Source organism: Etheostoma cragini, chromosome 16 (assembly GCF_013103735.1).
Source record: "Etheostoma cragini isolate CJK2018 chromosome 16, CSU_Ecrag_1.0, whole genome shotgun sequence".
NCBI classification, from domain to species: Eukaryota; Metazoa; Chordata; class Actinopteri; order Perciformes; family Percidae; genus Etheostoma; species Etheostoma cragini.
The window spans coordinates 76106-90512 of NC_048422.1; the positions used below are offsets into that span (position 1 = coordinate 76106).

At 40.7% G+C, this 14407-nt stretch overlaps 1 protein-coding gene across 2 annotated transcripts in view; it reads right to left on the reverse strand.

The window, feature by feature from the left end:
* LOC117959254 (ras-specific guanine nucleotide-releasing factor RalGPS1-like) overlaps positions 1-14407 on the reverse strand; it is an 86430-nt gene that overhangs the window by 55773 nt on the left and 16250 nt on the right. For both annotated transcript variants that reach the window (XM_034896263.1, XM_034896262.1), the window contains exons 5-8: positions 13125-13208; positions 6999-7088; positions 3329-3421; positions 2525-2651 (exon numbers count right to left, since the gene is read on the reverse strand). In XM_034896263.1, coding sequence (XP_034752154.1) covers positions 2525-2651; positions 3329-3421; positions 6999-7088; positions 13125-13208 — 394 coding nt within the window. The remainder of the gene's footprint in view (positions 1-2524; positions 2652-3328; positions 3422-6998; positions 7089-13124; positions 13209-14407) is intronic.

Genomic DNA, 14407 nt, shown 5'->3' on the forward strand with positions numbered 1-14407 from the left:
TACAAGAAATGGCTCATTTTAATCCCAACAGCTTTTGTAATAATGTTTCAGTGCAAAACGAAACTGTCAAAAAGTATTTTAATATTCACAGCTATGTAAAGCTCATTGAGTCAATGTTTGCCAAGACATAAGTGTTGTCGCCTTGTGATATGAGCTTCACCTGTGACTAATAATGGATCAAATAGGTCTCAGGTGTGTAACAAAACAACCCCAGTACACTAGTCCTTCACATCTACTGCAACTAGACCTCTGCAAACATGCCTAAGATTCACACTGAGACTAAAGTTTTGATTATTAAGAAACTGAAGACCAGATCCATTGCTGATGAGGCAGAAACCTTCAATGTGTCTCAGCGTCAAGTAGAGAGGATAAAAAAAACATTTGAAGACACTGGAGACGTTTTTGACAAGCCCAGGTCAGGCAGACCCCGCAAGACAACTGCTCGAGAGGACCGTTTGTTGGCTCGAAAATCCAAGGCCAGCCCATTTTCCACTGCAGCAGAGCTCCACGAGACCTGGTCCCCTGAAGTCCCTGTGTCAACCAGAACAATTTGTCGGATTCTATCTCGAAATGGCCTCCATGGTCGAATCAGTTCCCAGAAGCCAGCACTAAACAAAAGATAATTGAAAAACCGTCTGGCATTTGCCAAGGCCCACAACCTGCTAACAGGATGGATGCTGGAAAAGTGGAGGAAAGTGGATTTTTCAGATGAATCTTCTGTTGAATTACACCACAGTCGCTGCAAATATTGCAGGAGACCTACTGGAGCCCGCATGGATCCAAGATTCACCGTGAGAACAGTGAAGTTTGGTGGCGGAAAAATCATGGTCTGGGGTTCCATCCAGTATGGGGTGTGCGAGAGATCTGCAGGGTGGAAGGCAACATCAATAGTCTCAAATACCAAGACATCTTAGCTACCTCTTGTATTCTCAACCATAAAAGAGGCTAAATTCTGCAGCAGGATGGTGCTCCATTGCATACTTCCATCTCCACTTCAAAGTTCCTCAAGGCGAAGAAGATCAAGATGCTCCAGGATTGGCCAGCCCTGTCACCTGACATGAACATCATTGAGCAAATGTGGGGTAGGATAAAAGAGGAAGCATGGAAGACCAAACCAAAGAATAGTGATGAACTCTGGGAGGCATGCAAGACTGCTTTCCAAGCTATTCCTGATGACTTCATCAATACATTGTATGAATCCTTGCCAAACCGCATGGATGCAGTCCTTCAAGCTCATGGAAGTCATACAAGATTTTACATTTGGATCTCACAGCACCACTATTTAATTTGCTGACATATTTTAGTATTTGCAGTAAATTTGTTAAATTTCTGTATAGGCGACAAAACTTTTGTCTTGCCAAAATTTTACCTTTCTGTCTTGTTTAAATGATTAAAAAAATGTCAGTGAAACTCATTTATTTCAGTGTAATGAACATCAGTTGGAAGGGTTTTAGCTTTTTTCACACGAGCTATTTCTTACACCAATTGATTAATTAAAAGTCAGGTTAATAGCAGGTGTTTCTACAATATAGATAAGCGACAAGACTTTTGTCAGGGACTGTACAGCAGTGTTAATAAAAATTAAAACTGTGGACAAATGTGAGAAGTGAGGACCGGCGCTGTTGCCGCTGTGTCTCTGTTGTTGGGGAGCTGTGTGTGAGTTACTGGGAACAGGGCTGCGCGCAGAGTAAGAGGAGAGAGAGGAGGAGATACTAACACAGGCACGGCTTTAAAGACTAAATGGGTCATGTAACACAAAATTAAACCATATCTATATAAACAACATTGCTTCGTTTGTGGAGAGGCAGCGGATGCAACCTAGAGAAAAAATAATACTTGCACCCTAGAGCCCTGTGAGCTAACAGACACTAACTAGCACCCTAGAGCCCTGTGAGCTAACAAACACTAACTACCACCCTAGAGCCCTGTGAGCTAACAGATACTACCTAGCACCCTAGAGCCCTGTGAGCTAACAGACACTACCTAGCACCCTAGAGCCCTGTGAGCTAACAGACACTACCTAGCACCCTAGAGCCCTGTGAGCTAACAGACACTAACTAGCACCCTAGAGCCCTGTGAGCTAACAGACACTGACTAGCACCCTAGAGCCCTGTGAGGTAACAGACACTAACTAGCACCCTAGAGCCCTGTGAGCTAACAGACACTGACTAGCACCCTAGAGCCCTGTGAGCTAACAGACACCAACTAGCACCCTAGAGCCCTGTGAGCTAAGAGTCACTAACTAGCACTAGCAACATCTCAGAGACAATGCTCTAGAATACTGTGTTGGAACTAGAGCCGCACGGTTTTGTCTTATTGCAATCACAATGTCACTTATAACCGCAACTATTGTACGTTTTCAGTAACTTAAAGGTGTGCAGTGTGCTTGACAGTCTGAGTGCACTGCATCTTCCACGTGGTAACAGGCTTCACTTTACTGACATTATTAACAACGGATTTAGCAAGCGGAAATGGAGGACTATGGAGGACTATGGAGGCCTTTGAAGGACTATGGAGGACTTACCAAGATAAGGAATGCTGGGCACCATCTTCAGGGAGCGGATATATTCTCTCATGCGGGTGTAGTTCTCTTCCTTGGATGTCAGATAGTTGAGCTTCTCAAATGTGGCCTTGTCTTTCCGACTGATCAACTACAACAGAGAAGAACAATGACACACATCTGATTGGTCCTCCTCATTAGGAAACAATTAGCTGTGGGAACTATGGCAAACACAAATACTGCATCATGACATCTTACCTAAACCAAATCAAAGTATCTGTGTTCCAAAAGCCATGTTAAAAATCAGACTGTTGGAGCAAGAAGTTTATCTACATATAAAGGAATATAGTTGATGTGATCATTTCTCAAGAAACATACTGTATATCAGTGGTTTTGCCCTCTTTACACCTGATGTAGACTGCAGTAGCGGTGGGCAGAAAGCCACACAGCTGTTCACTACCCTGACCTCAACCCAACAGAATATCATGCGAAATCCTGAGGCCTAGCAGAGCATTTGATAGAGAACTTTAGAAATCTATGATGAGTATAATATCATGCTGTACGGGAAGTTTCAAAAAGAAAATATGAGCCAAAGAAGTAATTTGAATGAAATATTGCCTAGAAAAGTCAGGTAGGGTGTGGGTTTGTTAGCTCTCTGCTGATTTTGTGTTTTAAACTTTTCCACAATTTGGGTTCATGTTTGGTTAGAATCTAGGTTTGTGTGTGTCACTCCACCATTGGAGGAGAACGTTTTGCCTGGTATGTTAATCATGTTTTTGACTGTGGTAATTCAACATGGAGTCTTTGTAAGGAGACGTGTTGCCTTACCGCCCAGGTTTTGCTGAGTCTGAAGATGGGAGCGCTCTGCAGAGCAGACACCACTGACACCAGAGAGTGAAGGTTGTTCAACTCCAACAGTTTCTGGGAACAAACACAGATATTCTATCAATATTTTATGAACAACATGAAGAGTACAGTATAGCTTTAACAAGTAAGTTAATCTGTGTGCACTGTGAATATTGCATCTGTAATATGCTATGGCTATTAGAAAATAAAAATAACATGACAATTTTGACAAGCATGCCTGGGTTAAGATGACAACCATGAGTTGAAATATCCATAGTTTAAATCAGGCCAATGGCCTTTTGAAAATAATCTCTTTTTCTGTCATCTTTCAGCTATTGATCTCTAATCATAATACAAATAAAAATAGTCAATACAGCAGTTTGTCCCTGAAGTGGGGGTGCAGTGGAGGCCGGGTTTACAGCCACGAAGCTGCTTTGTCTTTGAGTGTGGAATAGAAAGTGACAGCCTTACATACACTACGTACTCATAATGCTGCCACTGCCTGTGTGCAGAGCCTAAGCAGCACTGAGTGGATCTGCTGACGAGGTTAGGGTTAGCGTGCACTGTGCACGGTACTCAACACTGTTCCTTCATCACCATCAACACACACACACTGTACTTTATTCTGGCTCAGTCCCACACACATCGACCTGCTAACACAAATATTCCCTTAGGCTCCACCTGTGGATTAATCCACTGCTGAAAGTAGTCCCCAACAAACCCACTGTTTCCTCCTGTGTTGTTTATTAGAAAAACTATAGCGAGCAACTGTTTAAATACTGAACACTTTTTAAATGGCACATAATAACAATGAAAGGTTTACCTGCAAGCACAAAATATTTTCCAGATGTTCATTTCAACTGTTGTTCTAATAACGTTAGTTATGAAAAATTACTTTTCTTGGGTAATGTCAACACGTCAAATTTAATAAATAAAGTAACCCAAAAACAAAACGTTGTGCTTTCGACGTTTGATCCAGGCAGAAAGCAACAAGACGTTGGGAGTTGTTAAGAAACTTATTGAAACACTGTCTACAAAACATTCATAATTATTCGTGGCTTGCTGTAAACCTGGCAAAAAATAATACGTGAAGTTAGATCTATTTAGGGTCATTTTGTCCGGATGTTAACCGTACTGCTGCAGATTAAGTCAGCTGCTCAGATGTGACCTCTTACTCTATATATTGTTCATTCCCCTGCACTTTGCTTTACTTTCATGTGGTTCTGTTGAAAAACACAGATTGCATGGACATAGTGTATAGATCAGTATAATCAGAACCTACAGATGTATCTCCTTCCTTCTCTAAAAACAACAATCTGTAGTCAATCAGAGGCTGCAGTCCAATAGTCCATTTAGCTAAGGAAGGTTCCTAACCGAGTGAAATGAGCCCGAAGTAGTTAAGTGATTGCCATGATTAGAGAGTGATAAGGAAAGGTGCTGTAATGCTTCCTTTGTTACCTCCTTTAGCTTAGGATACACTGGCCGAACCTTTACCAAAGGAAAGGAGATAATGTCCCACAAGTAAGCCATAATCACTGCTCCCCCTGGTGGATAGACAAACAATTGCAACTGGTTTCCACACAGTGTCTAGGGGGGTTATGAGTCGGCCTCCCATTCACCACATTATCGCGGGGGGAATCATCCAGCCAAGACCAGACCATGATCCCTACAAGGGTCCGACCTGCATTGGCCCAAACTGTTGTTTATAACAACAATAGAGAATAACTTAAGCTTAGCCTGTCCGTTTCTAGAGCGGAGTGGTTTCACAGTGTGTTAACATCTTTTACACACATCTAACTGTACGCTTCGATCAGGAAACACAGTGACATCACTATCCCAACGTCTGACAGCAGAACAGCTTATTATGCTCACATTCACAACTGGAGTATGGGGTGGCTCTATGGTGACCAGATGATGAAAAAGAATGAGCATGATGAAGTAAAAATAGCAATGTGTGTTATGTAAATCTGCGCCTAGCTGCCTAGGTTGGGCCTACGTCCTGTTGCAGTCAATGAGCAGCTGACGGAAACTGGCTGCAGGACGACTCAATCACCACCAACAGTTCTTAAAGTTTTATCACACTAGAAATACTAATGAGTCTGCTCGAGACTCATTTCTTGGACAATTAGGGCTCGATTCGGGACAACTTCTTATACATTAGAATAATGTCTTAAAGTTGTAGCGGCCCTAAAGTGCCCGTATTTAAAAAATCCTGGATTTGGGGGGTTATTTTGTTACTCTTGTGCTTCCACACACATACAAACTTTGAAAAAAAAAACATCCATGCCGTTTTGAGAGGAATACGATTTCTGAATGTCTTCTGTCTTCAGTCTCCGAGTGAGCTGTTCAACATCTGCACGGCTTTCTACGTCACTAAAGGTGAGGTGGCAAACCGTAGCATGCTAGCTCATTCTCAATGGCTAAACATTGATCCAACAGCCACTAGTTGACCAGAATCTCCAAAAGAACTACTTCCTGTTCTGCAGGTATTCCACATGTGGCCCTGGTCTGGAAGAAGTCTCCCAGCTAATGTGATGAGATGTCTCACTCTGGAGCTAAAACTAGTGAGATCTCTAACTCTGGAACTAAAACTAGTTAGATGTCTCACTCTGCAGTGTCTCACTCTGGAGCTAAAACAAGTGAGATGTCTCACTCTGAAGCTAAAAAAGGTGAGATGTCTTACTCTGGAGCTAAAACAGAGACCTAAACACACAGGGTAAAAACCGGATCTGCAGCAATGTGCAGTACAACAAAAATATGTTTTTATAGAAAATGAAACCATGGAAACCTATTCTGGTACAACCTCTAAACACACTTATGGACCTGATGATGATCAGAATATGAGTGCTTTAAAAAGTTTGTAGCAGCGTGGTTTCTTAACCTGATTTATTTACTTGTTTAATAATAATAACAATAATACATATTATTTGTAATGTAAATGTGCTGTATTTATATAGCGGTTTTCTAGTCTTAACGACTACTCAAAGCGCTTTTACATCTACAGGAAACATTCACCTTTCACACACATTCATACACTGTGGCCGAGGCTGCCGTACAAGGTGCCACCTGCTCATCAGATACACACTCACACACATTCACACTTCGATGCGCAGCATTGGGGGCAACTTGGGGTTCAGTGTCTTGCCCAAGGACACTTCGACATGGGACTGCAGGGCGAGGGACTGAACCCCCAACCTTCCAATTGGCAGACAACCGCTCTACCACTGAGCCACAGTTAAATGTAAATGCACTTTACATTTAAGAGAAACTCAGGTAAGGTCATAAAAAGCAAGATAGAAACATCAGTTGGAAATACATGCAACGACATTATTGTGCAAGGTTAAAACGCATAGGTTCAATATAGTGAGGTAAATGCTGAGGTGTTTAATTACTTTGTAAATTATAAAATGACTACGTTTTATTCTGCTTGTTAATTTGAATGCTATGAAATTTATACTTTTTAGCAGTGAGCTAATTGTGTATGTTTTCCATTTCTCTATTTCTTCTATTTAAAGGTTTTCAACCTACTTATCGACCTACAATCTCCTTGTGTATTTTTATGAAATTTAAATATATGCCTGGAGAAGAAGTCTTTTTCAAGTTTGAGACAGTCACTAATAAAAACACCCAGATAACAGTCATTTCAACTCACCTTTGCTATTTTGACAAAGTGGCCTAGTATTTCTGCTCGGATTTTCAGCGTCTGGGCAGTTAAGATTTCTCTCACCAGCCAAAAGCTCACCTGAAACATGACATACAAACATATATTAATACAGAAACACACCCATAACTGAAACATTTGAATTCTGATATTGTCAAACCTCCTCCCTATTTTACTGCGGTATACCGGAACCCTAAATGCTGCCAAACTGCAGACGTTGTGTTTTTCTTTGAGGTCAGGTCTCTATCTTGTATCTGCAGCTACGTGTAGAGCTTCCACTGAGCTAAAACAGCAGTTTTAGAGAGCCTTTGTGCCTCTTAATAGACAACAAATGAGCTAAAATGCAACTGAAATGGCTGCAAAATGAACCGGGTCCTTATGTGGCAAGATGCATTTTCAACATAGACATTGTTTAAATTCACCTACCCTACCTTGGATAGTGAAGACAGTATGGAAACGTTGTTAGCTAAACTGGACAAAGTGTTCTTAAAGGAAGAAAAGGACCGCGCTTATGAAGCCTTTTCTTATTTTGATTGCATAACGAAAGATAGTTCCGTTTCTTTGACAGACTACATAATTGACTTCAAACAGCAATACAACCGGATGAAAAAGTAAAATATGTTGCTTCCTGATGCTATTCTGGCTTTTAAGCTGTTAGACAAGGCCTGTCTCGACGAGAAAAGCAGACAGCAAGCACTGACCGCTTGCACACTGCAGACGTTCTTCTCCATGAAGTCAGCGCCAAAAAATCTCTTTGGAGGGAAAACAACAGGTTCATTAAATGGAATACAAATGATCCAGGACGTGGCGCTTTTCACAGAACAAAGGCCACAAGGAAGAGGACAACGGAACAAAACATGGCAAAGTGGACAACTAAGGCAGCCATTACCGGGGACTAACCCACTGGATAAGTTTGGTAAGAGATACAGATGTGCTATTTGCCAATGCACGTTTTATTGGGCTTAAGACTGCCCTCACAAGAAAACTGAACAAGTAAGAATAACTGAAGATGTGAATGTAGCGGAATGTAACATTACATTGTTTACGAAGGCCTCCTTGTCGGATGCTGAGATTTTTATGACTGAATCATCGGGATCTGGGGTTATTGACACTGCCTGTACCCGTACTGTGTGTGGGGAGAAATGGCTGGAAAGCTATCTTGATGACCTCACCCAAGATCAAGTGAACAGATCGATGCAAACAGAAACTCCCAGTTGCAGACCATTTCGGTTCGGAGATGGCAACCTGGTGTATTCCAAAAGAAATGGTAAACTACCAGCTTAAATAGGACTAACAAAATGCCACATTGAAACTGAAGTTGTCATGGTTGACATTCCACTTCTGCTTAGTAAAACGTCCCTTAAAAAGGCAAGGACCATTTTGGACAGGGAAAATGACAGTGCCGTGATGTTCAAGCAATCCAGAGCTTTGAATTCACTAGCTCTGGACATTACTGTGTTGATATCAGAGAAAGAGAAACTGAAAGAGGTGCAACTGAAGAACCAGTCCTAACAGATGCAGAAAATATGTCCCCTGATGAGAAACACAAAGTCCTTCTGAACCTCCATAAACAGTTTGGTCATGCGTCTGCAGACAGACAACAGAGGCTCATTCCCAGTTCAGGGAACAAGGACAAAGAATTCTTTACTGTATTGCAACAAATAGTATTTGACGGTGATGTATGCCAGAAGTACAAAAAGACAATGCCAAGGCATGCTGTGGGCTTGCCCTTAGCTTCAGAAAATAACGAGACAGTGGTGATGGACCTGCATGAGTTGGGACCAGGTTTATGGTATCTTAACATCATCGACCCCTTCACACGTTTCAGCGCAGGAAACGTTGTTAAAACAAAGAAGTCGCCTGAAATTGTCAACTCCTTCATTCACACTTGGATTAGTGTACATGGCGACCCCAGAGTCTGTACAGTGACAATGGTGAAGAATTCAACAACGAAGAGATCAGAGACATGGCTGAAAACTTTAACATTGAGACAAAAACAGCAGGATACAGCCCCTGGAGCAACGGGCTGCTCGAGAGACGTAACCAAACACTGACTAAGATCATCAAGAAGGTAAAACGAGACAATAGATGGGACTGGCACAATGGCCTTGACTGGGCCCTCATGGCTAAGAACAGTATGCTGAATGTTCAGGGATACAGCCCTTATCGATTAGTGTTTGGACGGATCCTAACCTTCCATCTGTATTAGTGCATAAACTGCCTGGTCTAGAGGGTACCACCATGAGTGCTGAAGTAGGAGAACACATTTCTGCTTTACATGCTTCTAGGAAAGCATTCACAGAAGCAGAGTCTTCTGAGCTGATAAGAAGGGCAATAAAAAAGCAGCTCAGGCCCACAGATGACATGTATGTGACAGGAAAAGAGGTATGTTACAAAAGAGCAGATTATCCTGAGTGGAAGGGACCCGGGATAGTTTTTGGTCAGGATGGAGCTGTTATATTTGTAAGACATGGGGGGGTTCTAGTTAGAGTGAACCAATCCAGGCTCTGTAAGGTTAACACACAGGAGTCTCAGGATAAGCCGACTGTGCAAGACAACAGAGAGACAACAAGCAAGAGATGCAGGTCAAACAATATAGCAGAAAGCTCAGAAGATGAAAGAAAAAGGAAAACACAGACCCCACACACCACACCAGTGACACACAGACACACAACACTAGTGATAGGGGGAAGAATACATAAGAAGTGGTTCATCCTACAATGACACAAAGTGAAACAGATCACAATGTTGGTGACAGCTCTGTCTCTTCTGCTGGTGCGAAGTTAAAAACAGGTCAGATTGTAAAAGGCACCAAAACTGGTTTAATCTACAGCATGTTGAACCTGATGGCAGTGATTGCCAAAAGATGTCAGTTAATAAGTGTTGATAATCTCAACATTAAGTCTGAAATGGAGAATGTTATACTCATAACAAAAGACATTTCATTTGATGCAGCCAAACAGGAGGAATTAATGAGTTGGTACAAAACAATGTATTTGAGGAAGTTAACGATGCAGGTCAAAAGTGTGTCTCTACCAGATGGGTCTGCAGTCTCAAGGAAACTCCTAATGGTATAGTACCAAAAGCAGAACTCGTAGTCAGGGGTTTGGAAGGGCTGTAGAAAGGTTCCCAACCTGTGCTTCTGAATCTCTCAGTATATTATTTGCAGTAATATGTCAAAACAAGTGGCAGTCAATTCTATGGACATCAAGTCTGCTTTCTTACAGGGCATGCAGTTGTCCAGAGAAATCTATGTCCGGCCCCCTCCTGAAGCAGAAAAGGGAATGTTCTATGGAAACTAAACTAATGTGTCTATGGTCTTGCATATGCATCACTGTATTGGTGCAACAAAGTGAAAGAAATAATGCTGAGTACAGGTGGAAGCAGTTAGATCCAGCTGTATTCATTGGCTGGATGAACAGTATAAAGTGATTGGAGGACTCGCATGTCATGTTGATGACTTCCTTTGGACAGGCTCGGAAACTTTCACAACAGAAGTGATCCCTACGCTTTGGTCTGCATTCCATGTTGGGCGTGAGGAACAAAAAAATTCTGCTATGTGGGAATGGACTTTGTTAGTAATAAGGGTGTAGTTCATGTACATCAGCAGTTACATTGAAAACCTGCAGCCTATCCAGCTGCATGCAGCACATGCTGTACAGAGAGATGCTTCTTAGTGAAACTGAAAAGGAGCAGCTTAGGTCAAAAATAGGACAGATACTATGCGTTCCAAAACAAACTAGACCAGACATTATGTTTGATGCAACCAACTTAGCGTCAAATATAAAAGACCCCAGAGTCCAGTCGATTCATGAGACAAATAAGGTTCTCAGAAAGCTTAAATCTGAAAAGGTGTCACTCAGGTTTCAGCATTTAGGAAACATTGATGCTCTACACGTTATTGTTTTCAGTGATGCTTCTCTTGGAAATCTCCCTGATGGGGGTACACAGGGGGGTACATTGATTAGTCTAAAGGGAGAAGGAGGGAAGTTTTCTCCACTCTGTTGGCAATCTAAAAGAATTCGACGTGTTGTGAGGAGAACTCTGGCCGTGTCAGATGGAATAGACAATGCAGTTTTTCTGGCTACCCTCTTTTCTGAGCTCACAAGTGGAAATTCAAAACAAAATGCTCCTCCGTTGATATGTGTGACGGACAATCACTCTCTGTTTGATGATCTCAAGTCAACTAAACAGGTCACTGAAAAACGACTAAGGCTGGAAATAAGCAGCATAAAGGAGCTTATACAGACTAAGAAGATAAGGAAAGTGCTCTGGTCAGACACAAAAACTAAACTCGCTGACTGTCTTACCCAAAAGGGAGCCTCAGCTCTGGTGTTGTTAAAGCACTCAGTGAGGCACTGTGGTGCTGTTGAAAGCACTCAAAGCTAAGAACAAAAGGATCAATTTAAAAAGCAATGTACATTTTTATTTTAAGTTGTAACAACTGTGGCCATTGTGCGTATGTTTTTTTGTGTATATCTAAAAACATGTTTTTGTATTCTCTTAATTGCTTAAAGTACAGGGAGTTGTGGTTAACATGTTATTTCTCGTCTACACTGTTCACTACGGCAGAAGGTTTTTCCCGGTGTGTGCAGGTTAGCGCATGCGTGGAAGGGTGAAGTTGGTTGTGCGGTTCATGCCGGACACGTGTGTCTAAGCTAGCTGTGCACTTAATAAAAGTTAGAACTGAATAAACGTTGTGTTTATTAGGAGTAACAATTTGAATGTTAAAAATGGTTGTAGGACCTTAAAGACAAATAAATAAATAAAACGGAACATTAATCTTCCAGATATGTATGTGTTGATACCACAGACAGAGCAGTAAAACCTAAGCCATTTTACTCCCTAAAACACTTCTCATTTGTCTTGGGAGTCACACTGGGAAGAAATAATCATTATAACGTACATAGTTGACAAAATATATAAATTTTTTTTAAAGAACTTTTTTTTGCCCTCATGACATTTACTTATGCCAATATTCAACATATTAATGTCATATTTATTGATATTACACCCAGAGCAATGCTACACAAGCATTTGTGTGCCTAAAACAGTTCTCCTATATGCAAAAATAATCATAATAAACATTATACCTCATATAAAGCACATACTTCTTACATTTCTTCAAAAAAAGACACAAAAACATGCCAAATCTCAAACTGTGACGCCATTCTCCTCTTCAAACGGGAGATATCTATCTTGTCCGCTATAATATCTTTGATCGCACACTAGACTACTTTGACTGGGAGGTCTTTCAGCCTCCATACCCTTTGAGTGACGATGTCTCCCATATACACAGAGTAGACACGGAGCATAGTGCTAGCGGCATTAATGAGCCAAAACGCGATGAATTATGGACATCAAGTGGATAAATCTTGGATGTAACAGTTTGGATTTAATGCTCAACGACCCCAAAAAAGGCTGAAGTTCCAGGCTGAATAGAAAATCACCTGTAGAGGCTAGAAAGACCCGGAAGTGACCACCGTAACCACTAACTCGTTAGCTTTTAGCTGCAACTTTCAGTGAGTTTCTGTCTTTAATGGTTATTAAATTATTAAACTATGAATCAGAGGTGCTGTTTTGCTCGTGGGCAAGTCTCTCGGGTTCAAAGGGTTAACATAAAAATATTGATCAGTGCAGCGTTAAAGATGAAAAAAACATGTCTGAGGAAGGAAAGCAATTATCAACAAAGAATATCAAAAAGAACCACCAAAGTGCTTAATAGCCGGTAAAATTGGAAGCCAGTGTGAACTTTAACTGAAGCATTAAGTCTAGGTTTGTGAAAAGCCCTCTCCTTGCAGGGGCGAGCTAACACTACTCGGCAATAATGTTGGGGCGTTACACTCAGATTAAGCCCAACAGCATTAACATCCACCAATGAGCTTTTTTAGATTAAAACCAATCCCCTGATTAAGGTGAAGAAAATGACCGTATGTCTGCTACCTTAGTCTCATATGTAGAAAAGGCATAAGGACATTGGCTGACTGGAGCAGATTTAAAACCACAATACTTTGTAAACCATAGTTTGTGTTTCCCAAACTAGAAGAACTTCACATAGAAAACATGGGAGTGATTAAGCGATTCAATATTTGCTTGAGGAATGTTGTTACAACGTACCTGGTTGAACCTGCGAGTGAATGCGACCACGTTGGGTGCCAATCTGTGTTTCTCTTTCCCATTCCATCCGCAGCTAGCTAGCTCCTGCCAATCAGAAAACCACGTTAACAACCAGATTTTAGGAATCTGTAACAACAGCACAACGAGTTTGGTAGCTGAGACTAGAGAATGGACATTGCGTTTAATCCCATGTTGGACACAACTTCCCATAAGGACACCTGATTTAAAGCAATAGCCTGATGACTGGCAGATTATTTTGAATGGAAAGTCAAAGTTATAACTTAATAAAAAAGATCAAATTAGACGTAAAAAGATAGATGGCAACTTGGAGGGAAATTAGGCATGAATATGTTTCTAGACTCATTTATTCATTCTTTCTTCTTATTTATCAAGGTAGACAGTAATTAACGGATTGGTTGGTCAGGCAGGCACTAAACTATTGTTAGTCACAGGTTAACCCTTGTATCGTCATTGGGTCAAATTTGACCTGTTCTCAAAACTAGAGAAATATGAGTTTCTTTTTTAACCAAATTACCCAAAATGTTAGGTAAAATTACAAATACTTAATATCTACTTTCATTGAATTTTGGGAATTCAGTTTTAAATCATTCGAAAAAAATGAAATGGATATAAAACCTGACTAAACTTTGAGATACATGTCTGTGATTATCCATCAACACAGGTTCCTCTAATATCAGTCAAAGTAATTCATCATTTCAAAATTAGGCATAATTTCCATTAAATTAAATGTATTGACCATGTATTCCAGAAATAAATGTTAAACTAGTGGTAATAAGTTGGTGTTGTGGAAAAATGGCGTTGAAGAAGTGACAAAACATTGAAGAAGTGCATTAAAAAAGGGACAATAAACATCAGAAAATGTGTCAATAATTATTAAAAAAAAACAGTAAAAAGGAAGAAAAAAAACGTGTTCATGTTGACCCAGAAGGACATCAGGGGCATAGACAACCGGAAGACAACACAAGGGTACACAAGTATTTCCTCCTGCAGGGTTTCCCACACCCTTATGTTTATTAAAACATGCCTCTACTAATGTCAAAGGGAAATTATTACACTAATTTGAAATATAATATGCTTGTTATGATGCCACAGAGAAAATTAACATATTTACACATATTTATTTAACGAGGTGATTAAAGGTTTAATTTAGGTGATTAATTAGAGGTGTTAAAGCCTAAACTACGTTGAAAACAAGACGGGAGCCTGTTCTGTATTAATGCATTTTGTATTATATGAACGTTAAAATGTTACATACAGAGTAT